The sequence below is a fragment of the Phoenix dactylifera genome, chromosome 16 (genome assembly GCF_051530095.1).
Source record: "Phoenix dactylifera cultivar Ajwa chromosome 16, Ajwa_hap1_PhDact_Kaust_v1.1, whole genome shotgun sequence".
NCBI lineage: Eukaryota > Viridiplantae > Streptophyta > Magnoliopsida > Arecales > Arecaceae > Phoenix > Phoenix dactylifera.
Genome location: NC_143205.1, coordinates 2,363,646 through 2,389,402, shown reverse-complemented (window position 1 = coordinate 2,389,402; position 25,757 = coordinate 2,363,646). Strand labels below are relative to the sequence as shown.

The 25,757-nt window shown below is 37.5% G+C and overlaps 1 protein-coding gene and 1 pseudogene across 4 annotated transcripts; one reads left to right on the top strand and one right to left on the bottom strand.

Annotated features, from left to right (window-relative positions):
* Positions 1-71: 71 nt before the first annotated feature.
* LOC103697079 (RING-H2 zinc finger protein) lies at positions 72-12,558 on the top strand. Of its 3 annotated transcripts, none has more exons than XM_088713035.2 (2): positions 72-991; positions 12,491-12,558. In XM_088713035.2, exon 1 carries the CDS (start codon positions 158-160, stop codon positions 983-985), a length of 828 nt encoding a protein of 275 aa, XP_088569161.1. In that variant the 5' UTR covers positions 72-157; the 3' UTR covers positions 986-991; positions 12,491-12,558. The 3 variants fall into 3 exon arrangements, with proteins under 3 accessions (XP_088569161.1, XP_088569160.1, XP_008777078.1); XM_088713034.2 differs by having other exon boundaries at positions 12,414-12,558; XM_008778856.5 differs by lacking the exon at positions 12,491-12,558 and adding an exon at positions 5,414-5,598 and having other exon boundaries at positions 73-991.
* Positions 12,559-16,886: 4,328 nt separating this feature from the next.
* On the bottom strand, positions 16,887-25,632 carry LOC103697081 (long chain base biosynthesis protein 1b-like; annotated as a pseudogene). The gene is made up of 9 exons (XR_016398599.1): positions 24,300-25,632; positions 24,135-24,207; positions 23,894-24,026; positions 22,642-22,816; positions 19,144-19,284; positions 18,956-19,055; positions 18,691-18,822; positions 17,384-17,514; positions 16,887-17,274 (listed from the first exon to the last, which is right to left on the bottom strand). The product of XR_016398599.1 is annotated as a long chain base biosynthesis protein 1b-like (transcript).
* Positions 25,633-25,757: the final 125 nt, after the last annotated feature.

The following is a 25,757-nucleotide window of genomic DNA, read 5'->3' as shown; positions in this document are numbered from 1 at the left end:
TACTAGCCTATCAACCTCTCTTTCGGTAGGGACCTACAGGGTCAAAACCAACTCCACCAACTGCTCGCACACTCTCGACCGCATAAAAGAAAATAATGCTTTGGGCGATGGCAGTGCTCCGTCCCCCCAAATAGAAAGACCGTCAAGCAGCAGCCTCATGCCCCCACCTCCTAGCCCTACCACCGCCATCACGACTTCCTTCCCTCCTCCTCCCCCAAATCTCATATTCTACTCCGCTGCCGCCGCAGCTGCCGCCGCTGCTCTCTCCTTCCTGTTCCTCCTCGAACCCCCTCATCTCCTCCACCCACTTCTTCGCTTCCGCCGCCGCCGCCGCAGCCGCTGCCTCGAAACCTCTGCGATGCGCCGCCCCGCCGCCCCCCTCGCCTTCTCGTCGCCGGATTCTCTCTCCGAATGGCTCAAACCCCGCCTCCCCTCCGACGCCCTCGCTTCCTGGGGCGTCGCCCCCGGCACCAAGACCCTCCACAACCTCTGGCTCGAGATTTCCCACGGCGAGACCTCCCTCTTCCCCTCGGACGAGGAGGGATCCTCTTCCCTCGCCCTCCGCGCCGTCCACGTCGCCACCGTCCGTGTCCGTAACCCCCGCGGCGCCCTCCTCATCGAATCCCACCAGCTCCTCTCCGACGGCACCATCAGGCCCCGCCGCCGCCCGTTGTCGGAGAAGATGCGCCCCGGGGAATCCATCGAGGACGCTGCCGCCCGGGCCGTCATGGAGGAGCTTGGGAAAGAGGCGGTGAAAATTTTGCCGGGGTCTTATGAGATAAAGGTGGAGGAGAGGGCGTCGGCGTCGTATCCGGGCCTGCCGGCGCGGTATGTGCTGCACTCGGTGGAGGCCGAGGTAGAGGGGCTGCCGCAGGAGGGCGAATTCTCGACGGAAGAGACGGGGGAAGCCGTCGAGGCCCGGGAGAAGGCGGTCTTTGTTCGGAGGCATTTCTGGAACTGGGTGGATGATGATGGCAGCGTTTGATGTGTGGTGAGGTTTTCTTTACATCTTGCAGCTCTAGTTATCTCTCTTTTTTTCTCTAAAAAAGATAAATGTTTCTTGGACTTTGGCAGCTTGGATATTGAGGGCAATTTCTCTTCCAAATTGTCTTACCTTTTTGTTGTTGTTTTCTTCTTGAAGCTTATGTTCTTAGCTCTTTGGACATACTTAAGAAGAGGTTTTAAAATGCGATATGTGGATACTAATATTAAGCATAATGGCGGAAGCCAAATAAGTTACTAAGGTCCTCTCCATGATACATTTATGTGGAATGAACAATGACGAAAACAATCCTTACATGTAACTATAACTTATGATAATTGGAGCAAGCAGACACTAGTGGAGTGAGGAGCTGGAGTTCCTAGAAAATGATAAATGGTATTGTTGAGTGAGCATCCCTGATGAATCATATTGAAGTCATCTGAATGAGGACCTCAAAATGGCGTATGTATCATTTGAGTAAGCATTATTATGTATTGCATTACCTTGCACTTTTGCACTTCGAATAGGTTCTATTGAGTTTCACATGTAGCTCCTGGTTTGATGAGGTTAATTACTAATTTTTGCCCCCTTTAATTTTGAAGGTCATGTAGAGGGGGATGATGGTGCAAAGAATTATGTTTGTGAGAATCGGTCCAGTTGGACCAGTTTTGAACTGAAGTTGGCAAGTTGCTGACTTCTATTATTATTATTTTTTTTTTTTTTTTGTGTGGAAAAAATGGGATTGAAACAAAGGATCGTGATGATGATCTTTTGCTCCTCTTCGGTGGCTGCAGAGCCTTCTTGCCGACCGCTGCAGTCCAGAAGCCCTTTTTTTGACTCCCTTGCCTCCCTGTTCCATGTCCTTTTTCTTGCTAGAAATTAGAATCTGCCACCTTTGGTCAAGCTCCACTGTCTCTGCCACCCCTGTAAGCCCCCTCACCCTCTCCCACACCCTTTAGCTGAGAAGACCGCCACCGAGGTAGCTTAGGGTGCTGCCGCTTGCTTTGCCCCCTTGCTCTGTTTTTCTATTGCAAGCCACAGAACCTTGGCCTCCCTCTCCCTTATCTCACCCTCTCCATGAGGGTCTTTGAGGAGCAAACTCGAACTCGAGCTGCCATGGATTGGAGATCCTGTTCCACCTATTTGACCACTTCCGTTGGCCGCCGCCGTCATCGGCCGCTGCCAACCGGTTGCTGACCCATCACCGCGCATGGCCAAGCCACCAGCACCATCATAGGCCCCCCCTCCTTTCTCCTCCTCCATCTTCTTCTTTTCCTCTTCTTTTTCTTCTTCCTTTTCTCTTGCATTTTCCTTTCCCATCCACACGAATTTTCCCTCCCCTTTCTTGCCTTTCTAGGTGACCTATGGACCAGATAACGAATTCCCCCCCCCTGATTTCCTCTCTTTCCTTTGTTCGTCGACCCTTTCCAGGTAGATCAAACCCATAACCTGATTGGATCTAAACCTAGTATCTCTCTCCTTTCCCTATTGGCCGGCTCGGACAAAGTAGATCAGGCTTTTGATTAGACTCAGACTGAGCATAATCCTCTCAATTTAGCTTAATTTTCTTTTAATTGCAAAATTGGATCTAACCCAAGAATCTTAATTTGATCAAGCGGAAACTAGAACCTAATAGCTAAGAGGCATGATTGGAATGGTCCCCTTCACATTTAGGTAATAAAAAAAACTCCACCTTGCTGCGAAATACTTGTATTAATGGTAAGTTGTAGACGTTAGGCTAGGTTGGGTGGGGTAGACGTAGGTTGGACCCTATCCTTGAGGCAGAGTCACTAGTTCGTTGATCTAGAATCACCACCTATGCCTCAGTAAAATCCTCAGTTGTGGAGCCTGAGAAGGTCAATGGGATATTTCAAGTTATATGGCGTTCTATAGAAGTCTAATAAGTCACTTAAAATATTTTGGGCTCTAGATGATCTTCCTATTAGGTGAATCTCAAGGGATTGTAGAGCTAAAACTACAAGTTTCCTCCACTTCCAATAGTTTTGTGAAGCATGCCATGTATTTAAAATTGGAATGCATATTGCTTAATTTTTGAACCAATGATTGAAAGGAAAAATATTTAAATATATGAATTTGGAAATTTTGAAAATTATGCATGATTTATAAATATTATGATGCTTCCATAAAAAGATTAATTTAAAAATCATGTCTCCTTCTACAATGATTGTGAAAATAAGAATTTATTTGCATAATTGCAGAATTTGGAATGTGATGATCACTCCTAATTTAACATGGCATGATAATTGAAATGAAATAAGAATCCTATTGTAATATCGATATAGCATTTGAAATAAGATGAGAAATGCTGGATAATACTTGTAACACCCAGTCCATTTGAGGGCTGGGCCTAGACCACTTCACCGGCCCAAAACAGCCTAATGGGCCAAAATAGAAAAAAAAGAGGGCAAAGCCCTGCTTTACTTGTTGGAGTTGACAGACTCCTCCATCCTGATCTCTGAAAGCGGCTAGAAATCCTAGCTTCCACCAACGATTTAAGGACCCCCACTCCCCCTTCATGAGCCTTACCATTGGTCTTAAGCCTCCACCGTTGGAAACTGCACCCATTTCACTTCCTTTCTCTTCTTCTTCCAAAAGACATCACCATGCTGGCTGCAAAACCTCATTAGAGACGAAGTATGAAGAACCCCAACCCTATCTATTTTCTTCTGTAGCCTTCTCTATTGAGCCACTACCGATTGGATTCCGTCGAGGAATTGCCGGAAATCGAGCCAAGAACACTATTATCCTTTCTCTTATTCTTTCTTAGACCATCCTTGCCACCGATGTTGTTGCTGAAGAGTCTAGCCGGTCCCTTGCATCAGCCCATGGTCGTCATCGGAGCACCAGCCGCTAGTGAGAGGACCTAAGCTCAGATCAAGGTTGAGGTTTAAATCCACTATTTTCGCACTGTTTCTTCAATTTTGCCAGACGCCTATCGCCACTAGTTGTCGGCTGTCACTGGCTATCGTTCATGGTGGCCCGACCGTTGGTCCTCCAACTGACAATCACAACCACAACTAGCTTCCTATGTTCTAGAGAGGGGCTTTCAAGAAGAAAAGAATAAGAAAGGAAAAAAAAATGTAGAAAAATCCTATTTCTTATTCTCTCTCTCTCTCTCTCTATGTTTTTATGTGCCCAGTGGAGGGTCTCGAGCCCTTTTGTTTTGATCATGAGTTGACCTCAATTAAGGGGCTTTGAACTGTCTTGTTAGTCGAACAGCATATTGGCGCTACCCGAGCCTTTGTCGAGAATCTTAGGATCTAGTCCTTGGCGATCTTTATAGAGTCCTTATATCTTACGTGATTCTGATTCAATGAAGTTAATTGATCGAATTGACTTTTTGCCGCGGGGCGATATGCCAGTCTCTACCTTGGCCCTTGCCGGACATTGTTAGATTTGGTACCTTATTTTCTACTGAACCATCTATACTCTAGTTCAACCATGATAAGATAAATTCATCTTGATCAAATCGACCGAGGTGTTGCGAACTCCCAACTGGCCAGCCCTAAAAGAGTGTTAGAATTTAGGAGTTTTAATCTTAAAAATAATCATGGCAAACTTTTGATAAAAGTACAGCTTTTGAATATTAGGCTCTAAGAGAGATTTTCAAAAGTAATTGAATCTATATGTTGGTTTCACTTGCAAGATAAATAATGTAATCATTTTTTTTGTAAATTTATCAGCAAATTTTATAATATTTATGTCATTGAATTTTGAGTCGTATTATTTTTGATTTATGAATTTGAAGCATAGTATTTATTTGTTGAATATATCTTATTATAGAATATTAATTAATACATGATCAAAGGTAATGATTTTATTATGGATTATGATTGATTGATTTTGATACCGGATGGTTTTATGTATTTTTTGATTTGGAATATGAAATTGATTCGATGGAAATAAAGTTTTGATTCGAGCTATTTTTGCAGCTTGACTATATATCGATACCCTATCAGTAGAGGTTATGCGCTGGTATATCGGTACCATACCAGTGGGATTATATGCTAGTATATTGATACCCTACTAGTAGAGGTTATGCGTTAGTACATTAATACCCTACTAGTGACGGTTATACGTTGGCATATTGATACCCTGCCCGTGGGAGTTATATGTTGGTACTTTGATTATTATTGAGCTTATATTCTGGCCTAGCCATAAGAGATAAATGTAATCACAGTTCATGGTTATACAGATGAACTTGATGTTTCGAAAGAAATTGATTTATGAATGTATTAAATTTTGAAATGACTGGATAGTGTTTAAATTTGGTTTTGAATTGATGTACTTTGCATTCTTATTTTTAATATATTATTATTATTTATTTTATTGCTTGATATATTTATCTGAAGTTGTTCATTGCTTATTAGACTATTTTGCTCATTATTCTATATTCTACTGTTTTTACAGATTCAGAAAATTAGCTTGATCCAAGGATTCATTTCGAGAGAGCAATTAGAGATAGAATTTTGTCATCTTTATTTAGATTAGGTTTTTATTAATATTGATATAAGACTTTAGAATAGTATTGGTTTGTAAGATATTTAATTTTGATTTAGCTATTTAAATTAAAGTTTGAATGTCAATTATTTAAATTTATTCTGTTGCTTGCTTATGATATCATGTTGAAATGCATTTCCTGCTTATGGAAAATGTTACCTATAAATATGCAGTGGTTGACATGACCTTGGCTCGTGATGTCGGGTTGAGGGCATGACAGTACTATTATTGAAATGAGAATGCATATTTTAGGTACGAGAAAATCGGTTTGATATGGATATTATAAACACTATCTAGTCTAGCTATGATTCAAGTTTAAGCCTGCTAGTCTAGATAGTGCATTCTATATTCAGAAGTTGGTCTCTTTCAAGCCTTGTCGCAATGCTGATCGTGGTCGTAGTCTCCAAGGGCTGCAAGTGAGTTTATAACTTATAGATAATAATTTGGAATCATCATTGATCAAAAGTATGGCATATTTTGAAAAACAAATTATGTTGATAATGCTTATCTAATGTCCTCTATACCTTGAAATTGTTAGATTGTTCATATTTGGAAAAGCTGCATATTATGTTTGATCCATCTAAAAGTATTGATAACTTACTAAGCCCGTAAACCTCGCTATTTCTTCTTTTTTTTTTTTTTTTTTTTCAGATGCATAAGAATAGATGGGACTGAAGGCTCAGCAGAAAGGATTTAGGACTTAGTTAATTAGTTGTTAGCCCATTTGAACTAAAATATTTTAATTAAGTTTTTGTATGAACTTTTCTTATAATTTGAGATCGTAAAACTTCTCTTTGCTTAATTATGTTAGAATATTAATTGCTGCTTAATACCACTACCTTAGTATTGGGATGATATATTAATATGAAAAAGGTAGGCCTTGCATGTCTCGTGGGATTAAATGCTATGGATGTGTAGCTGTCTTCCACATGCCTGGCTCGGGTTATTAGGTCGGGGTATAATAATATTTCCTATCTTTTTATTTTTGTCCTTGACCATTTATATATATATATATGGTGCCATTAAATATACTAATAGCTTGACAATGTAATTGCCTTTGGACTTCTGGATATGGACAAAGAACATTTGTTGAACCATAATGGAAAAGAAAAGGAATGCTATTCCAACATACAATTCAGATTTTGAAAATGACATTTAATTTTCCTAATTGATGTTTTTGTATATTAAAGACGATATACATGATAAGTGGTTCCAAACATATTTTATTGAAACTATTAGTTTGCTACCATACATAAAGCTATGAGGTTCTTTATATATATATATATATATATATATATATATATATATATATATATATATATAGAGAGAGAGAGAGAGAGAGAGAGAGAGAGAGAGAGAGAGAGAGAGAGAGAGAGAGAGTAGGCTCCTATTGAAAAAATTTGGAGCCTTCGGTTGACTCCCTTAATGTTTGATTTGGGGGGGGGGGGGGGAGGGGGGGTTAAAGTTAGGGTTCCATCCGGCAAGAGAGAGAGGTGAGAGGGTTGGGGTTCCTTCAAGTGTGTAAGAGAGAGATGTGGGGGGTTAGGGTTCCTTCTGACAAGAGAGAGGTCGTGGTGTGTGTGTGTGTGGGGGGGGGGGACTTGGGGTTCCTTCCAATGAGAGAGAGAAGTAGGAGGGTTCAACAAAGAGAGAAAGGTGGGGAATTGGGGTTCCTTATGGTGAGAGAAAGAGGTAGGAGGGTTCAACAAAGAGGGAGAGGTGGGGGATTGGGGTTTCTTATGGTTATGGTGAGAGAGAGATAGGAGGGTTCAACAAAGAGAGAGAGAGAAAGAGACGGAGGGTTGGGGTTCCTTCCAGAGAGAGAGAGAGAGAGAGAGAGAGAGAGAGAGAGAGAGAGAGAGAGAGAGCTGAGGGTGCTGGCATTCCAATGAGAGAAAGAGGGAGGTGGAGGGGTTGAGATTCATGCGAGAGAGAGAAGTGAGAAGGATTAATAAAGAGAGAGGTGGGGGGTTCAGGTTCCTTACGGTGAGAGCGAAAGAGAAATGAAGGTAAATGGAGAGTGAGAGGTGGGGGTGGTTTTCTGGCAAGAAAAAAAAAGGTTAAGGGGTTGGATTTCAGTAAGGGTGCAAATGGTTAGGTCGACCGGTGACCCAATCCGACCCGATCTAATTAAACCCGATCCGACCTATTTTAAAGGACTCGTAGGGTTGGGTTGGATTCTAAAATTAGACTCGTTCCATTTTTGGGGCTAGATCTGGATTTTCTAAATTCCGGCCCGACCCGACTTGACCTGATCCGATCCATTTGAAATTTAGATAATTTTGGGTTTCCAATCCTACGACCCGCTCCGACTCGAACCTGCAAAACTATTTGGGCCTGCGGGCTGTACAGGTGGAAGCCAAACATGTCGATTTGATAAACAATTGTCAGTAAAATCATTTTTCCATCCTTCCATGTCCCATATGACGCAAGTTGGTACTACCAGTTAAGTTCATTGATATCCCTTAGTTAGCTGATAGATTATATATAACTGCCTTATATTCAGCTCAAACACAAGAAACTAGAGTCCATATGGAAACTATGACCTGTCTTTTTCAATAACACGATATCTGAATAACGCAATTTTGCTTCTTGACAAATTAAACCTATTGCATATGCATCCAATCACATTATCCCTATTGCTCGCTGGCGAAGGTTCACTATAGAGACAGCACCATTAGCCGAGGGTATACAGACAGCACGCAATCCCTGTTGTGAAAAGGATGTTATTTTGGATGCTATGTCCTGTGCAAGAATGATGGAGTATTGGAATCATCATTTAGAATAAAAACATATGATCTCAATTAATTTTAAAGTCACCTAATGTAGTCTGAGAATTTGGTACAAAAATAACTAAATAATGAATACCAAACACCAGAACATGGAGAACAAAGTAACTCCGCAAAAAGAGAAGTAATAAAACCTAATAATTTCATGCCCGTACATGCCAACACTAGCTATATTAATAATAAGATAATGATTATCAACAGGATAAGAAGCCTAAGGAAAGCCAGAATGTGCAATATATCTGCATATTGAAGAGTTTTGTATAACCACATGCGGTACACATCCTCATTTTAGTCTTATATACTAAAATAATTTTTCCTCTTTCCTAATTATGGCTAATAGATTGTAGAACAAATTAAGTTATCAAAACAAATTACGTAATTTTGGGTTGGGATCCGACTTGGACATGACCCGAATGACCTATTGGGTCAGAAATTTTAGCAATAGACCTGATCGATTCAACCCAATTTTCAATTAGATTGGATCTTGGTCTAACTTTAGGACCCGAACAAGGAATCTGGTTGGGTCGGGGTCACTTATGACCCGGTCTGACCCGACCCATTTGCACCTCTAGATTTCGGCAGGAGAGAGGTGGAAGGGTTCAACAGAGAGAGAGAGAGGTGGAGGGTTTGGGGTTCCAACAAGAGAAAGATGTAGGATGGTTCAACGAGGGGGGAGAGAGAGAGAGGTGGGGTGGTTCAAATGGAGAGAGAGGGCTTTGGAGAGATAGAGGGGGTAGCTAATTTGAAAGGAAGAGGTTGAGGTATGAGAGTGCGTGTGGCCTCCCATCTTGTTTCATTAAATGTCGTTTTTTTTTATTTTTATTTTGCTTCCCAAACAGCTAATGTTAACATTAAAGGGGAAGCACTCGATCGCTGTGGGATTATGCAAATTGGACGGTGAGGAAGTTGATTGGATCTGGCTCCAAATCCTTTCGAAAGGAGTCTAGTCTATATAATATCTGCAGCCAAAGCATTTGGTAGAGAGATGTTTAATCTTAAATACAATGTAACATACTTCACTGCTACTAATTTTTAAACCCCACCTCCTCTTTCTAAGGAAAATAAAGAAAGGAGAAAAGCCAGTGCTTCTTCTCAACTGCTACCAAGGCCCTAAAATTTTCTTAGCCATCACTACCTTTTTGCTACCTAATATTTAGTGATAAGGAACATTAGCAGTGAAAGGGTAATCATGCACAATCACTGTGACGAAATTACTGGTGGTTTTGAGAAAGCTTTTTTTTCCCCCTTATTTCTTTGGGTACGATAGTAGAAAAAAACAAGTCCTCTCTACTGAAGACCACTCTCTTTGAACTTGGTAGCAGACTTCTCAAGTTTTTGTGGGCCACTCTACTGAAGGCCACCCTTCCATATTGTAATTTAAAATCCAATTTTTTTTTCCACCATGATATTGTGAAGCTTCTGATGCTCTACATGGCGACTCAATAAGCCATTTGACTATGACCAGTTGAACCATGATTCTACACTTTGAGTGAACTCCTCATTGACCCCTCACCATGATATTTTTTTTCTAATTTTTTAGGATATTACATATACCAATAATAAACCACGTGCGGTGTATTAGGATATGTCAGCAGAAGTTCGTGTATTAGCAGCATTTATATACACCATTAAATATGTATTTCAATAGGTATTATCATCATTTTCATATATTGGTAATTTCTAACTTGCCGTCTTTTCTACAAAATGACACTATTTTAGTTAAATTGCAACAAATACCTCCCATTTTTTCCGATATTATGCAATTACCAAAAATTCATTATTTACTGGTACTTTTTAAATGCTTTCAAAAATTTACGTGATATATAGTAATGCGGACTTTGATAGCTAATAAAAGGTTATATTTGAAATTGAAGATATGCTTCTGTTAAATTCTTGTAATAGTAATTGCAATTCTGTGGTATAAATACTATATTTTCATAATATTTGAGAAGCTGTCATAATAGTGGATGTATTTACAAAATTGTGATACTAGGAACATCATTTCATAATCAAAATGCTTCATTGAAATAAATTTCATTTGCAAAAGTAAATGGATCATCGATTCTTTACATTGCATGCAAACCATTGGAGGATGAACAAACAAACCATAGAGTTCAAATCAAACAGTCATATCTTATATCATATTCCCATGTACAGTTTGTATTTGTAGTTTGAACCTACACACACACCCAAAAAAAAAAGTTCAAAGCAAAAAAAGCCAAAAAAGGATCATTAATGTTGTCCCCCTACATTGATCCCATCATCTCTCTACTTGCAAACAACTTGCTAAATATAAGAGAGATGATTATAAGTTAGATTATAGTTTTATATTGATTATTACAAAAGAGTCAAAATGCAAAAATAGTAAATATATAAGTTGAAGGCTAGGCAATTCTTGAACCAACTGCAACCCTAATAGTTTGCTAATGGCAATATTCTAAATCTTTAAAAAATTAGAAATTTATATTTTCTCTCAAACAAACAAACCTCTTCTTGTTTTCCTTCTTAAGGTTGAATGTCTTCACTTCATGTCAAATAGATGTTCAATGGGAGCTGTGCTCAGAAGGCAAACTCAAATACAGTTTTGAGATCAACTTCTCGGTGATTATAAAAAGTGTTTGGGGATGGTCTAGCAAATCATTCCATCTAATCCATCAAATCATGAAAAATAGTTACATTATATAATTCATATATTAAACTGCAATCGATTGATTTTTTTATACATCCCGTTGCTAGATCGTGTTCAAAAGCTTTTGAAAAATGAGAGGCAAGAATTTTAGTGCTATTGCATGCTTGCACCAGTCAAAGGTTGGCACAATATCACATTTCTAGCTAGGCTATCCCACTCACATCCCCAGCCATTTGTCCAGGCTAATGGCAAACAAAATGGATCTTTGAGAACTTATTTTGCCAGCAAAATGGATCTTTGAGAATTTATTTTTCTTATGTCACCAAAAAGAACAATTTCTTATATCTCAAACTTACAATATCTTCAAATCATTGTATCTAATTATGTCTTCTCTAAACTTCCATACCTTATGCAAAAGTTTGAATATGAGTGGTTAGGGTCTACAAGCTGTTTTCTTTTATCTAAAATTGATTTAAATTATTTCTATGTTCCACTTGTTTAATCTTTAATTTTGGTTAGTGAGCTCATGAAGAATATGAATACTTTCGTCACTCTCGTATATGCTAGTAATTCTTGCACAGTGACATAAATGCATTTCAAGATAATCAAGATCTGCGTTAATATTTAAAGGTTAATTTGATGAGAACTTCATGAGACCAGCTTTGCATGTGATGATATGGTTGTAATCAAGATTTGCCATACCGGTACCGGTAGACATACCGATCGCCTACTGAATGGGTACGGTTCCAATTCGGACCGGTTTAAACCGGTACCGAACTGGAACACCTTTTTCGCCGGAGCCGGGCAAGAAGAAGAGAACGACAGAGCGAGCGGGGAAGGGAGAAGAGGAGAGGCCGCCCGCGAATGGTCGCGGAGGGGCGGGGGAGCCCGCGGGGGCGCGACAGAGGCCGAGGCCGCGACCGGGTCCCCCGTCGCCCCCCCGCCCCCTGGGCTCTGCCGGCCTCCCGCGGCCCTCTGCGGGCGGCGGAGGCTTCTCCTCTGTCCCTTTCTTCCCCGCTCTCTTTTTCTCCTTCTCTTCGTCTTCTCCGGCTCTGGCTGGGTTCGACCCGTACCGGTTTTTACGGCTCCGCCGTACTGGTTACAAGCCGGACCGGTCTGATACGGCTCAAACTAGTCGGGACGGGTGATCTGCTTAAAGGTAATGCATCTATAACAGGCAAGGAACAACACATTTGCTGCTTAAAGTTCACTCCCATCCTGATTGTTTCTAATTGCTTACATTTAATGCTGACATTCATGATTCAGCAATTGGGAAGATTTCTTTGCCATTCTAGAAAGGTATAAAAAATAGTACTAATATTTAGGCCTGTTACTCCCATAGCCTGCTGATTAATCAGGTGCAACTTTTGCAGCAGATAAAAGTGAAATATCTAATTTATTTCCTGCTAGATAAAAGTGAGATTCTTTTTCCCCTACAATTTTTTCTTAATTTTTTCACAAAATCATTAGTTTTATTTGGTAAATATTGCAGGAATAATCTAATTTCCCCCTTATCAAGGCCACGGAATGATCTAGCATGAGAATTTTAGTATGTGAAATTTATTGCAGGTATTGCTGGTGCAAGAAGTTTGTTGAAGCACTGTGTGATCTGCTTGAAGGGAATGCATCTATAACAGGCAAGGAACAACACATTTGCCACTTAAAGTTCACTCCCATCCTGATTGTTTCTAAATACTTACATTTAATGCTGAGATTCATGCTTCAGCAATTGGGAAGATTTCTTTGCCTTTTCAAAAGCCTGTTAATCCGATAGCCTGCTGATTAATCAGATGTAACTTTTGCAGCAGATAAAAGTGAAATATCTAATTTATTTCCCGCTAGAATTGGGAGCTTGGAGGATGTTCTCATTGCAGCAACAAATTAATCAAAAGGTCTGCTGATGTTCGTATTTTATTCAGTAACAAAAGTTTTCATCAACTCAGCATCTTGGTCATGAAGCAAAGATTACTCAAGCCATTGTGTTTAGCATCTGCATCTTCTCTTCTTATCCTTAGGTCATGATATTGTGTAATTTTGTAATCTCTCTTCCAGTAAATAGAGGAATCCTAATTATCAAACCTTTTTGACCACTTATGTCTGCAATGCACTAAGTTTATCGAATGCATCTTTTTTTTCAGATACCATCGATCAAATTTTAGGTATTACGCATCTGTTCTCATAAATTATAGTAGTATAACAATAGTTTTCCAACAGTGTGCATCCTTTGTATGTCGAGAAGTCAAAATTTTGTGGTAGGTTATATAACACTATTGGATTTTGTTTAGTGGTCAAGCTTAATCAAAGAAACATTTCCTAAAATGCCAAAACACTTTTTATTCCTTTTGTCTCATAAACTTTCCAACTTCATGTTTAAAAGTTCCTTGTATTATCACTGTTGGAAACAATTTTGTTCCCTGTTATGGCATGATAATGTTAGATTTACGCAAATCATGTAGCCATTTTTAAGACTGATATGGCTTCATAGTGAATAATGACCTCGGTTTCGGATAAGATCATGAAACTAAATCATGCAATATAAAGTTTCTATGACTACTGAAAACTAAAAAACAATGAGCCAAGTAAAACATCAGGGGCATCAGCAAATGGAGTCTTCTCTGAAAGGTATTTAATAATGAAGAAGTAAATTGTTGAATCATTATGTGTCTGTTTTCACTTCTGGCTAGCTATTCATACAGTTTTGTACTGCTTACTCTGATTGTTAAAAGAAATGTGGATTTTGCAGTGATGAAAGCAATATGGTGGTAGCCCAAGATCAAAGATCTATATATCTGTATGTCGATTAGTATGTACAAACTCTCACATGAAAGAATAAAGAAGAGAGTGACGACTCGCACCTCGTGCCTTATGAACCAAAAACAATAGAAAAATGTCTCAACAGATGGAGGTTCATGATATGCAAGACAACCAAAATTGTGAAATGATTTACCTTTGGATTCCATCCTGTCCACGCTTTATGCAGGGTGATATCTTCCAATGATGAAGTAGGATGCTTGTTCAAGTTATAGGTTATTGTTTTGTGTTGGTCGCAAATTTGGTAAAGCCTTTTAGTTTTCAATATGGTTTTTGCCATCTCCACCAAACTTCTATTTTTCTCTCTACTATATCATTTTCTTGAGGTGAATAGCTAGTTGTCAGTTCCTTGCAAATGCTATTAGTTTCAAAAAGAATTCAAAATCATTAAAAATAAATTTTACTCCACTATTGCTTTGAAGAGTTTTGAACAAATGGCCATTTCCATTCTCCCCAAATTTTTAGCTTCCAAAGCGCATAAGATACTTAGATTTCCTTTCGAAATAAACCCAAGTCATCTAGTTACAATCATCTGTGAATACACTAAAACAAAAGATTTTCATTCAATGGTATTATTTGCATCAAACCATACAAATTAGGTTCCTGCCTTGACCATCAAAAACTTTTGTTATTGGGTTACCGCCTTTTCTAGGAAAAGAGCTACGAATTATGAACTGCAAATTAAAAGTACTAGAGATAACTTAAAGATATATTTATAAAGAAATTGGAAATTAATTCGTTGATGGCTAAAGGGCCGGAGGATTGTAGTTTGATACTTATAAGTAGCTCCCATTAATTGTTGTGCTAGGTATTACTACTTAATTTTGATACTTGTCCTTGCTAATTTGTGTCACGTGAGTGATTATTTTCATGTATGATAGTTATCTTCCATCCACTGCTCTTATATTTTGGATAATGTTACCACTCCTCTTATATTTTGGATAGTGGTAAGATAGATGTCACTACTCAGTTTTGATATTTGTTTTTGCTAGTTTGCGCCATGTAGATTATTATTATTATGCATGATAATTATCTCACTTTCACTACTTGTGTATTCTGAGTTTCTGACTAGTGCTATTTTTCCTCCATGTTCTAGGTAGGGGTTATTATTAGCTAGCTACCTCCTTGAATTCTTCTCTATTCAAGGTCTCGTCTTAGGCCAATAGCTCTTGGCCTCTTGATCTATACACTAGTCACTTGGTCTGCACTCTAATGTTTCAGCTAGGGGTAGCAATTTACTCCACTCTATTGGGTATCCAACCTGATCTAACCCTAATGAGGTGGATTTTCCCCGACTCGTAGCAGATATAGGGTGAGTGCGGGTAATGGTAGAACCTATTTTGAACCCCACCCAGATATATATAACCTTTCACGAATCTCCTTCCTACTCTTTGCCCTAGTCGCTCCACTTATGAGGAATATGGAATATGTGAAAGGTTACATGTCAAAATACTTAATTATTTATTTTTCACTTGATTACTTTTCTCAGTTTAAAGAACATTTGACTTTTTAAAAAACAATATTTTTGTTTATTATGTATCTATTATTATTAAAAATTTAGTTTGTTATGTTCTATGTCTTCGACCCTTAATTTGTTTAATATTATGTGAAGTACTAAAATTTATTTTTATATTCTTTTTTATATTTAGTTTGCACCAGCTTTGCTCGATCCAATTCGTCTCATCCTCCCCATTTCTATTTGCCCTGCACTGTCCCACCCCGAGGCAAGTACGTTGGATATAGATAATGGCCTATCGACCCATAGCTGATCCATTGCTATCCCTAGCTTCGGCCTACCTACTTGGTGTATCAGCTTGCATCTCAGGGTATATCAGCCTATAGTTGATGTATTAACTTGCACTCATGGTGTATCAATTTGCCTCTCTAATACGTGGTTTCGGGGTGGCATCCTTCTAGTAGTGCTCAACTTGCTAGCCATGTATCTTGTCTTGTTAAATCAATACAGCTTCAATCTACTGGCTGAGTACAACTTGGACCTGTTGGCTAAGTATTTGGCCTACTGGTTGAGTATAACTTCAACCTACCAGTCGAATTTTTTAGCTTATTGGTCGATTCTCAATATGCTCCTTAATACTCTAGCAAAATATTAAAGGACACATTAATCTAGGACCTCTTGAAAAATCATCATTAGGAATGCACACATCTTATGAAAATCATTTGAGCTAAAGCTATAATGTATCTTTTTTATTTTCCACTTTCCCACCTTATGTGCATAGTGATGTGCAAATTATCATCCTTTCACCACTCATCATGACTATCCATCTTGCGTAGGCACCATAAGCTTAGCAATCTCAAAATATTATCTTCACGACCTACAACCTTTGAGAGTTGCTTATAGTAAGTTCCTAATGCTTACCACCAGCACAAGCAAGGATTGTAATCTCTTTGATTTCAAAAGCAAACATCTAGAGCTTGTTTAGCATTGCTCTTATTTCATATTTTTTATTTTTAAAGTAAAATTATACAAATCAAGATAAAAAATATGTTTAGTGCAAATATTTTTTCTATTTTTTAAAATCCCTTTCATTATTTATAGAAAAAAATAAAAGTAGCTTATCATTTAATATTTTCAAAAACAAAAAACTGATGATTTTTACTACCGCCGCCACCGCCACCACTGCCACCTTAGCTACCATTGTTACCACCGCTATCATTATCACTACTGCTTCCACCCCCATCATCCTCTCTACCACCATCACTGTCATTGCTATCATCACCGCAATCTCCGCCACATCATTAGTACTTCCATCACTATTACCATCATGGTTACTATCATTATCATCATTGCCTCTACCACACCGCCGCCTTAGCTATCACCTCCATCGAATTGTCACCTCTAGCACACTACCACTGCCATCTTTATCATTTTTGCAATACCACAATCCTATCTACTACCAATATTATCACCATCTTCACTACAACTACCGCTGTGCCAATAACCCTTGATATGTTTATTTTTAAAATATAACCGATCATACCAAAAGTATTTATACTTTTATAAATTAGAAAGAAAAATAAATTTTTTTTTGAAAAATAGAAAATATAAAAGTGATGCCGATCAATATCCAAGAGTAAACACGTTCTCACACCAATACAGCTGGTCAAAAATATTGACCAAGAGTGAGACTTAGAGTTGATCCATGAATGTATTGGAAAAGCATACAGCACTATCTTCTACAGCAACTCTTTCCATCAAGCCATTGAAGATTAGACTTGTATACATGCCGAAATTAGACTTGTATAATGTCGAGGCCAATAAAAACTTGATTATTGATTTAACAAAAGCTATTCTAGCCCTTGATATTTTGTGTTACTTCCATTTCTTCACTAGCCGAAAAACTTCCTCAAATGAGCTCAGATGGTACTGACGCCGCAACCCTCTTCAGTGACTCGGATGCTTTCAACAGATAAGACTCAGAATGGCCTGCAGAAACAAACAATCTGATGCCTACAAGCAAGGGGCACTTGTCCAGGGCGGACCTCTTTGTGGTCACAATGAAAACTGAATCCTTCTTCAGGACCTAAACAACAAGGAACATCAATTACATTATTTTTGAAATGAACAGCCTGATCACACAATGATGATCCCAGTTTTATCTTATGAGTAGAGTCAGCTCACCATCTACTTACCCTATCAACAATTTTATCAAGAAGCTGCTGCAAGTCATTCTTTGGGGAACCTGTAGATTTCTTTAGTTTTAAAAAGACAAAAGGAGAAAGGGGACTGCTTGCCATAGTCAGCCCTGGCACATCTGACAAACCTGCATTTGCCCAATAGAAATAAAATAAAATCCATCAATATGTTAAAATTTAGTCTTGGATCAAGCAAGTCACGAAAGCAGGTTCCAACTACATTAATCATATAGATGTTTAAGAATAAAATCATAACATATGCGTAATCCAATTTCTATTGCACTACAATAAGAGGACCAGAGTTGGATATCCAGGACCGCTTCCAACATATTCAGCAAAAAGGCATGGATGATACATATGCAAAAGATCATGAACTATGATATCACCCTTAGAACAGCAAACAAGGGAGAGAGAGACTTAAATATCACTGTATGGGCTTAAACATATAAAATATACTAATATCAGAAAATGACCATAGTAAAGACTAGTGTATGAGACATCAGGAGCATATTACATGTATAACTGTGAGAAATTACTTGATAATGTGTTTGCAACAGAGTAAGACATACTCTCACATGTTAGGATAGATGGTCAATCTATACTCATTGACAGAAGGCTATATTTATATGCCTCATGGCCAAGAACTAAACTACAAAGTGAATGATGGCATATTTCTGAGTCGTATCAAAATTTTGTGCAACACATTGTGGCTTGTGCTCGTATTGTGGGAGCCAAGAAGTAAACATGGAAAATGATGATTTTTGTGCACGCTTAATACATAGTCTAGGCAACTCTGTTACACACTGTTTTTTTAATAATAATACTTCCTCATATAGTCCTCAAATTTGGCTAAACAAGTGAAGTTCCACGCTACATCCATTCACAGGTTCATTATTTCAGCTTTGTAAATTAGAAACGATAGCTTACACTTCGCAGAAAAGAAATGATACCTTACACTCAAGACAATTAGATAGTTCTCTCAAACATCTAGCTTATCTGGATTGAACTCTTTTGGTTACAGTTGGCACTTGAAAAAGAAAAACACCAGAATCAATTAAGCGACAAAGTTTTTGATATTACAGAATTGAGTTATTGACACCAAAGATCGGAAAGGTATTTACATTGTGTCCAAGAACTCAAAAATAAGAAATATATTTTTTGACTATTCCATAGATGCATGGTATGAGATAAATCATTCATAAGACATCTACTGAACAATTCTAGACTAGCTACTACATTTTACTAGATCTTGCAAGATACAGTAAAGTCTATCTTATGTGTTTGCTAACTTTTTCAATACACACCTTTTCGTAATGAAGCAATATTGTTCCTCAGTGATGCAAGGATGGTTGGATTCTCTTCTAAGTAATTGACTGCACCAATTGCAGCAGTAGCAAGATAGGGAGGCAACGATGCAGAAAAGACAGCCAGAGCAACTCAGACACTGAAAGGATAAAAATTACCAATCAATAGTAGTTCAGTCATTATTTAAAACACAATGAGCACAAAACCTATATACTAAGATATATTATTTCAGTAAAAATTCAAAAACATAAGCTAATTATATACTTACTTGGTGATCAACAACTCTAACACTTCCGGTGCAAAAACCTCCATCAGTTGCCAAGGCATTCCCCAAACCAGCAGTTATTATATCAATCTTTTCAATCTGCAGTAATGCAACAGATCAAGCAATGCTAAAGAAATTGTTAGAGAGAGAGAGAGAGACCAGTCCAATGAAGGATTTCAAGAGCTACCGGAACCCCACAGTGCTCGGAAAGTCCTCGGCCAGAGTTTCCCAGCACACCAAATGAATTGCTCTCGTTCAATATAACTCGAAAGCGGTGTTTCTCTTTCAATCTGATAATCTCATCCAGTGGAGCTACTTGACCAGAATTCTGCATTCAATCAGAAGCACAATCAACTTTTTGATGTATAAACATCTCAAGCTTTAGTAATAGTACAAGTTGGTCTAACATGCAGGCTAGAGCGAGTACAATGACCATTCTAAAACTGATTCACACCCTTTCCTTCAAGTTATACAAAAATTGGATCCAAAGAGCAAATGGAATAGCTAACAATCGCAAAAGCTTCTTTTTCAGTATTAATTTAGTCATGTACAGACATCTTAGGAAGGCTCTGCATCCTTGGCTATGCCAAAGACACCTGGAAAGCAGGCAGGTATTTAGTTATAGCCAAATACATGACTGAATGCCTAGGTGACCAGAGTCCAAGCAGACCAGGGGTTTGAGCAATCCATGGCCTAAAGAGTTTATTATTAATTAATGGTGTTTCCCATTTTGAATTCATTTTTATTATCTCTATGTGCTATCAGTCCATAGATCTCCACAGTTATGGATGGTATAGATGATAGTCCTTGTTAATTTAATATATTGAAACCATATAACATTATCATTGATAATTTTGACATCATAAATATTAGCACTTTATCATTAATATTAATGATATAATATTGATACATGCGCCTATGTAACTATTTTCGCTAATATTCAAACAAGTATCTCAAGTAATCTCCATATATCAATTTAAATATTAGAATAAGTTGAATTAAAACAGACTATATGGATGTGTCTTCAGTTAGAAAATAACTATAGAACCCTAATCAAAACCAACGACTAAAGCTTATATTGTGATCATGTGTAATCTTGAAAAGAAAAAGATAGGTACAGATATACCTAATAGAGTTCGAGACAAGTATAAAAAATAATATGCTTGTGACCTGTGAGATAAGGAAAGAGTTTACAAAATGCAGTAAGGACTACAGTTCTATATGATTCACAATAAGGAAAATTAAGAAGGTCCAAGCATACAAGTTTATTGGGGTCGAAGTAAGAAAGATTATGAGGTAAAACTAGGAAGAATAAGGTGATAAATGGACACAATGCAGTAATAACAGAGATCTTAAGCTAATTGAGTTGGCATTCGATTGTTCAATAAAAATGTAAGAAGGCCCCAATGACGAAATGGGGATTAGATCTGTAACAAATGGTCAAAAGGGGAAGGCAAGAAGCTATGATAATATGAATGGAAGTCTTGGCGGTATTTGGAAGAGCTTCCTCAGAAAAAAAATTTACCCATATCTGAAATGATTTGTTAAGAAAGAATCATATAACTGATTGAAAATAGTCAAGGCAAAATTATTGTATTTGTCAAAACAATTCCAGCACCAGTATTAAGATTTATAATGTGAGTATGCTGCTTTTATTGGTATTTTAGCTTTATAGCACTGATAGTTTTGTTAAAAATATGTCCATAATGTTGCTGCCAATATTAAGAATGATTTAGCACCTTAATATTGCTTTAAGCAAAACTGTTAACAAAAATTTATAAATACACATAGTTGCACAAACATATATTTTATGTTTAAATATACAGTTATTCTGAGAGCAAAAGATAATAGTGATATCTTTGAGGATTTTTAGTGAAACAGTAGAGGCAAGCATAGCATCAGCAGAGCATAGAATTTCAACTTTGATTTAATGATGCTTAATATATTGAGATACAACATTATGGTTTCTTCACTCCGCACTTTCACCTTGTAGCGGAGTCCTGAAACTTGTAGCTTTGCTCTCTGAGCTCATCGTAATGACATAATCACTTAGTTTTGAAGAATAGGAAAGCAAATATGATCACCTACAAATAAAAGGTAAACCTTGAAGACCTAACTCTTCCAGAACATTCGGTGACACCCTACTTCAAGGCAAATCAACTCCTGCAATTCCGCAGGTAATTTGAAAACCTTATGAAGTACAAATAATGTTCAGGCAAAAATGGAGTTGAAATCTGAAATAAATGGCTAAGTTGCCAAGTAAATAGGTACATCAAGCTTCACAAACAATTTAGAGAGAACTAAATATGTAATTACGTCATGTTAACACAGAGACAGATGAAGACAAAGAAGAGTCTACATTTTAATTTTTGTACAGGAATGGATAGAATACAATAATGCATCAACTGGAATGAGAAACACCGAGCAAAAGCAGATACATGTTCTCTCATTGTTCTCAAATGATCACAAGAACTTGTTGATAAAATAGATCAATTAATTTAAATCAGCAAAGTAAACAAATTGCAATGACAAAGCTTTGATATGAATGTGACAACTAAATGATGGCTACCTACCTCTATCTTTTCCTATCTCTAGACCTAATAATATCAAAGAAATAAAATAGCACAAGTTAATAAAGGATAACAAAAAGGGTGGCCAAATCAAGATTTTGGCTAGACCTAGCAATCCAAAACAATGATCATGGTCCAATGATGGCCTTATGACACTAGATAGAACTATATTGAACATATAGCAGCTCATCATCCACATGATATGAAACTTGATATAAGGACACATCATTCAATATAAATGGCAAATCTGCAAAAACAGATTACTAGTGCTTATACATTTTAGGATTATAATTCAGTAATTTCAGAATAAGTATTGAAACTTCATACACATATTTAAGCAGATAAACTATTGAATTATATATATTTTTTAATACAGGAAAGTATATGCCAGTAGGATTCATCTTAAATTATTCCTTTTGTATAACATACTTGAACTCAGTCAGTAATACGGAGAAACTATTTGCCAGTCCAGAATTATAACAAGCCTTCAAATCAAGAAAAAGCTGAACAATTTTTCAAAAAGAAAACTGAAGGAAGCAATCATGGAAAAAATGAATTTTAATATGAAGCTGCAAAGCATGAATAGTTGAAAATGACAGAAAGGGATAAACCTGAAAAACATTTTGAGAAAGTACTGTCGTACATTAATATAAAGTTGATTAATCGATTTTCAAATGGGCCATAAATGCAAAGAAGCATTATAATAGTTGAACATGATTTCAAGTTCATGCAAATATCATTGTATTACTAAATATAAACTCGAGCATTAGAAAGCCCAGCAAGTGTCTAGGCATGCAGGGGGGTTACATTATAAAGAGCAGGTGCTAAGCCAAACTAGAACGTTTCTACAGATATCTTTTCTGGTTACTCTTTATTGGTATAAATATGGCTAGCATATTTCACAATCTTATATCATCCATGCTCAAACTTGTTGTAACTTCCAATGTATTCAAGCTAAAAATGATATTTTTTGAGAAGAAATTAACATCAACTGAACTATTTGAATTCTGAAGTTTGACAAGTTCCATGGAACTAAGACGGTATTATTAGTTTATTTAGGAAAAAGCTAAAAGATACATAAATCTACGAAAACAATTCATGTAGTCATCAATAACCTAATATACAGCTTTCACCACAATGTAGCCTCGCATCTTTTCTGCCCGCTTGTAATTCTGTCTAGGGATTTTCTCCAAAGTGCTTTCCAGTGATGTCATATCGTTTTGTTTGAAATAAACAACAATACTTGATAGGTAGAGGCCATTTTGAACTGCCCAATTGACACCTTCATCGCTGGAAAGAAAATACCAGCATTTAATGTATGTTAATCTGTGATTAAGAATATCTAATATATGCAAAGAGAAAAGTCCAACACTTCAATCACAAAAGCAACTAAAATTAGATAAACTAATATCAATGAACTGTATATACCTTTACAGGAGGCGCTACCCTATATGGGATCCATGACCTATGATTTTCTCAGGCCTCAAAAATTTAAATTTTAAAACTAATAAGGTAGGTATTCCTACCAATCAGTTGGCCTACTAGGACTCATTCCAAACCTCGCTAGTGGAACTTGGCACCAGTTCTACACATCAGTCCAGGGAATGCCAAACTGAACCACATCGGGTGGTTCGGCTCATATCGAACTTTCTTGACGCCGGCCTAGGATAGTTCAGCTGATCAGGTCAATTCAGTTATAAAGCCCTCCCCACCAGTCGAAATTTCGAACTGTTCGACATTCAAGACTCGAGAGAGTTCGATTCCTCTCTCACTCCCACTCTCCCCCTCCCCTGCCCCCCCTAACTCTTCGACATCACTGGCGCCTTCTGAAACTTTATGGATCCTATTGTATAGAAGATGGCAAGACATGTCAGCTAACTACAAGGGAACATTCAACTACTCCAAGAAAGCCAAGCCAAATAAGTTACGCTACCATAATGGTATAGGCAAGAGACTAAGTACCACAAATATTTAATCTTCTAGTCGCAATATGCATAAAAGCTAATTTATGCATGAATTAGCAGAGATTCTCATGGATTTGCGCATCTATAACTCTCTCCTGCTGATAATATTCCAAAAAGCAAATGCCTCACTAGTAATGAAAGTGGTTTTATTGATAAGTGATACATTTAAATATTCAACAATCATGAAAAAGCAAGCTCAAGATGAATAGCTAGCTTGAAGAACAATGAATAAGTTATAGCACATGGCAACTAAAAGGCATATAATGAGATTTACAAGAGAATCATACAGTGTCTAATCACCTATATAATTCAGTTCTACAGCATTCCTCATCAGATACTTCAGGAAGTAGGAGGAAAAAAAAGATGAGTTTGTATTTAAGAGAGCAAGAACAGGCACACTCACGCAACAATGATATCTCCCTTCTTACAAAAGGCTGGAATAACACTGAAAATCGTTGAAATCCCATAAGAGTAGAGGATTGAATCTGGGGTTCCCAAGAACTTTGCAATTCTGGTCTCGCAATCAGGGTGGACATCTACATATTAGTAAATTAGTATACAGAAGTTAGGAAATTGTTAGTATGCAAATTCTTTCCAAAACAAGGTCTAACATAATATAACTGCTGACAGAAAAGAAGTTTTACCAATTGTCCCATAGAAACCACAAGGACCACAAGAACCAACACCATATTTCTCCAATGAACTAACACAGGAATCCTGAGGACAGCTTGTCTTTAACATCATGTCCATTTTAACAAAATGCATAAATTGTAACGTAGAAAATAAGATGGGAAAATGAAAATACTCACAATTATCTTTTCATGCCCTATCAAATCAAGATAATTTGCTGATGCAAAGTTTACGACTTCTTGTCCATCAATTACAGTATGGGTCTCTGCCGCACTGGACAAACGCATCACCTCATGAACAAATAGTGTAATGCATTGTCATGATGCTGAAAAACTCAAAATGATCTTTAAAGAGAAAGTACAGAAAAGCAGGGTACCAAACAGGAAAGGGTCATCCTTGTAACACAAGTCTTATATTTGTTTCTGCTTATCATCTCCATAACAAATTACTATAGTTATGCAACTCCATATGACATTGAAACAGCTGAGGAAGCAACAAGCAGCCAAATAAAAAAGGAAACCAAAAACAGATTAGATAAATGCATTCATCTAATAGTCTATGTTTTGCCTCATAAACAAATGCATAAATTGTGATCACGGATTTTCCTTTAACCTACCTAAAAGGCAAAAGTAAATTTAATTATTTTATTTCAAGAGAAATACATATCCAGAGACAACAAAAGGGAGCAGATTTTACAAGTTATCTTGGACTTCTAAGAGTTAACTCTCAAGATAGGAGTTTATAGAGCAATTCTACTTGCTCCTTAAGTGCAAGCCTATCTAGCTCAACGCCCCTGTCCTGAGGCCCAGAAATCAGTCCTCAGTACCATATGCTAATGTTAACCCCAGGACAAACTCAGACCCAAATGTAAACTGCCAAGGGAAACAAATGAAATTGGAAGGCTGCTTACAAGCTGCCAGTTGCCAATAAGAACTCCCAATTTACAGCCAACTTCACCTCTTCCTCCTGCACACTTGTTATGAACCAAAATTTCTAAGGGTTCAACTCGTATCCTCCCTCATTTCAAAAGTTGCTCAATCATCTTACAAGTAGCAACATTATTTCAACATCTTATAGGTTCAAACAGAATCATCCCAACATTTAATAAAACCAATATATCTAGGAAACCTTTCAAAACTTACAAACTGCAAAAACCTATAGTATTGCAATATGCTTTCTTGGGTCCTCCAAGCTGAGTTGCCTTAAAAACAAAAAGGAAACAGAATAACCACTCCTAACATTAAATAATGCGTGTGAGAACTTCTGCATGATATATATCTTAAACTAAGGCCAGGACATACCAATAATGGGATATGTATTGTGGTTTAGACTACCCTGTCCCAGAAATTCCATGTATAAAAACAATATGAACAACAATAACCATTATAATGTCCAAGATGTTAAAGTATCAAAAGTTATAAGCATCAAGAACATAGACTATACATCTTCTTGTCTACTCATATGCAAGAAAAATGTCACACCATTTGGCAGCAAACTACTGGATCCTCTACTGCAAAGAACACACACACACGCACACACATATAAGAAAACAATAGAGGATATCCAGGACCATTTCCAACATATTAGCAATACAGGAGGGGATAAAAGGGGAAACTAGCAGAAATGAGCAGACAAAA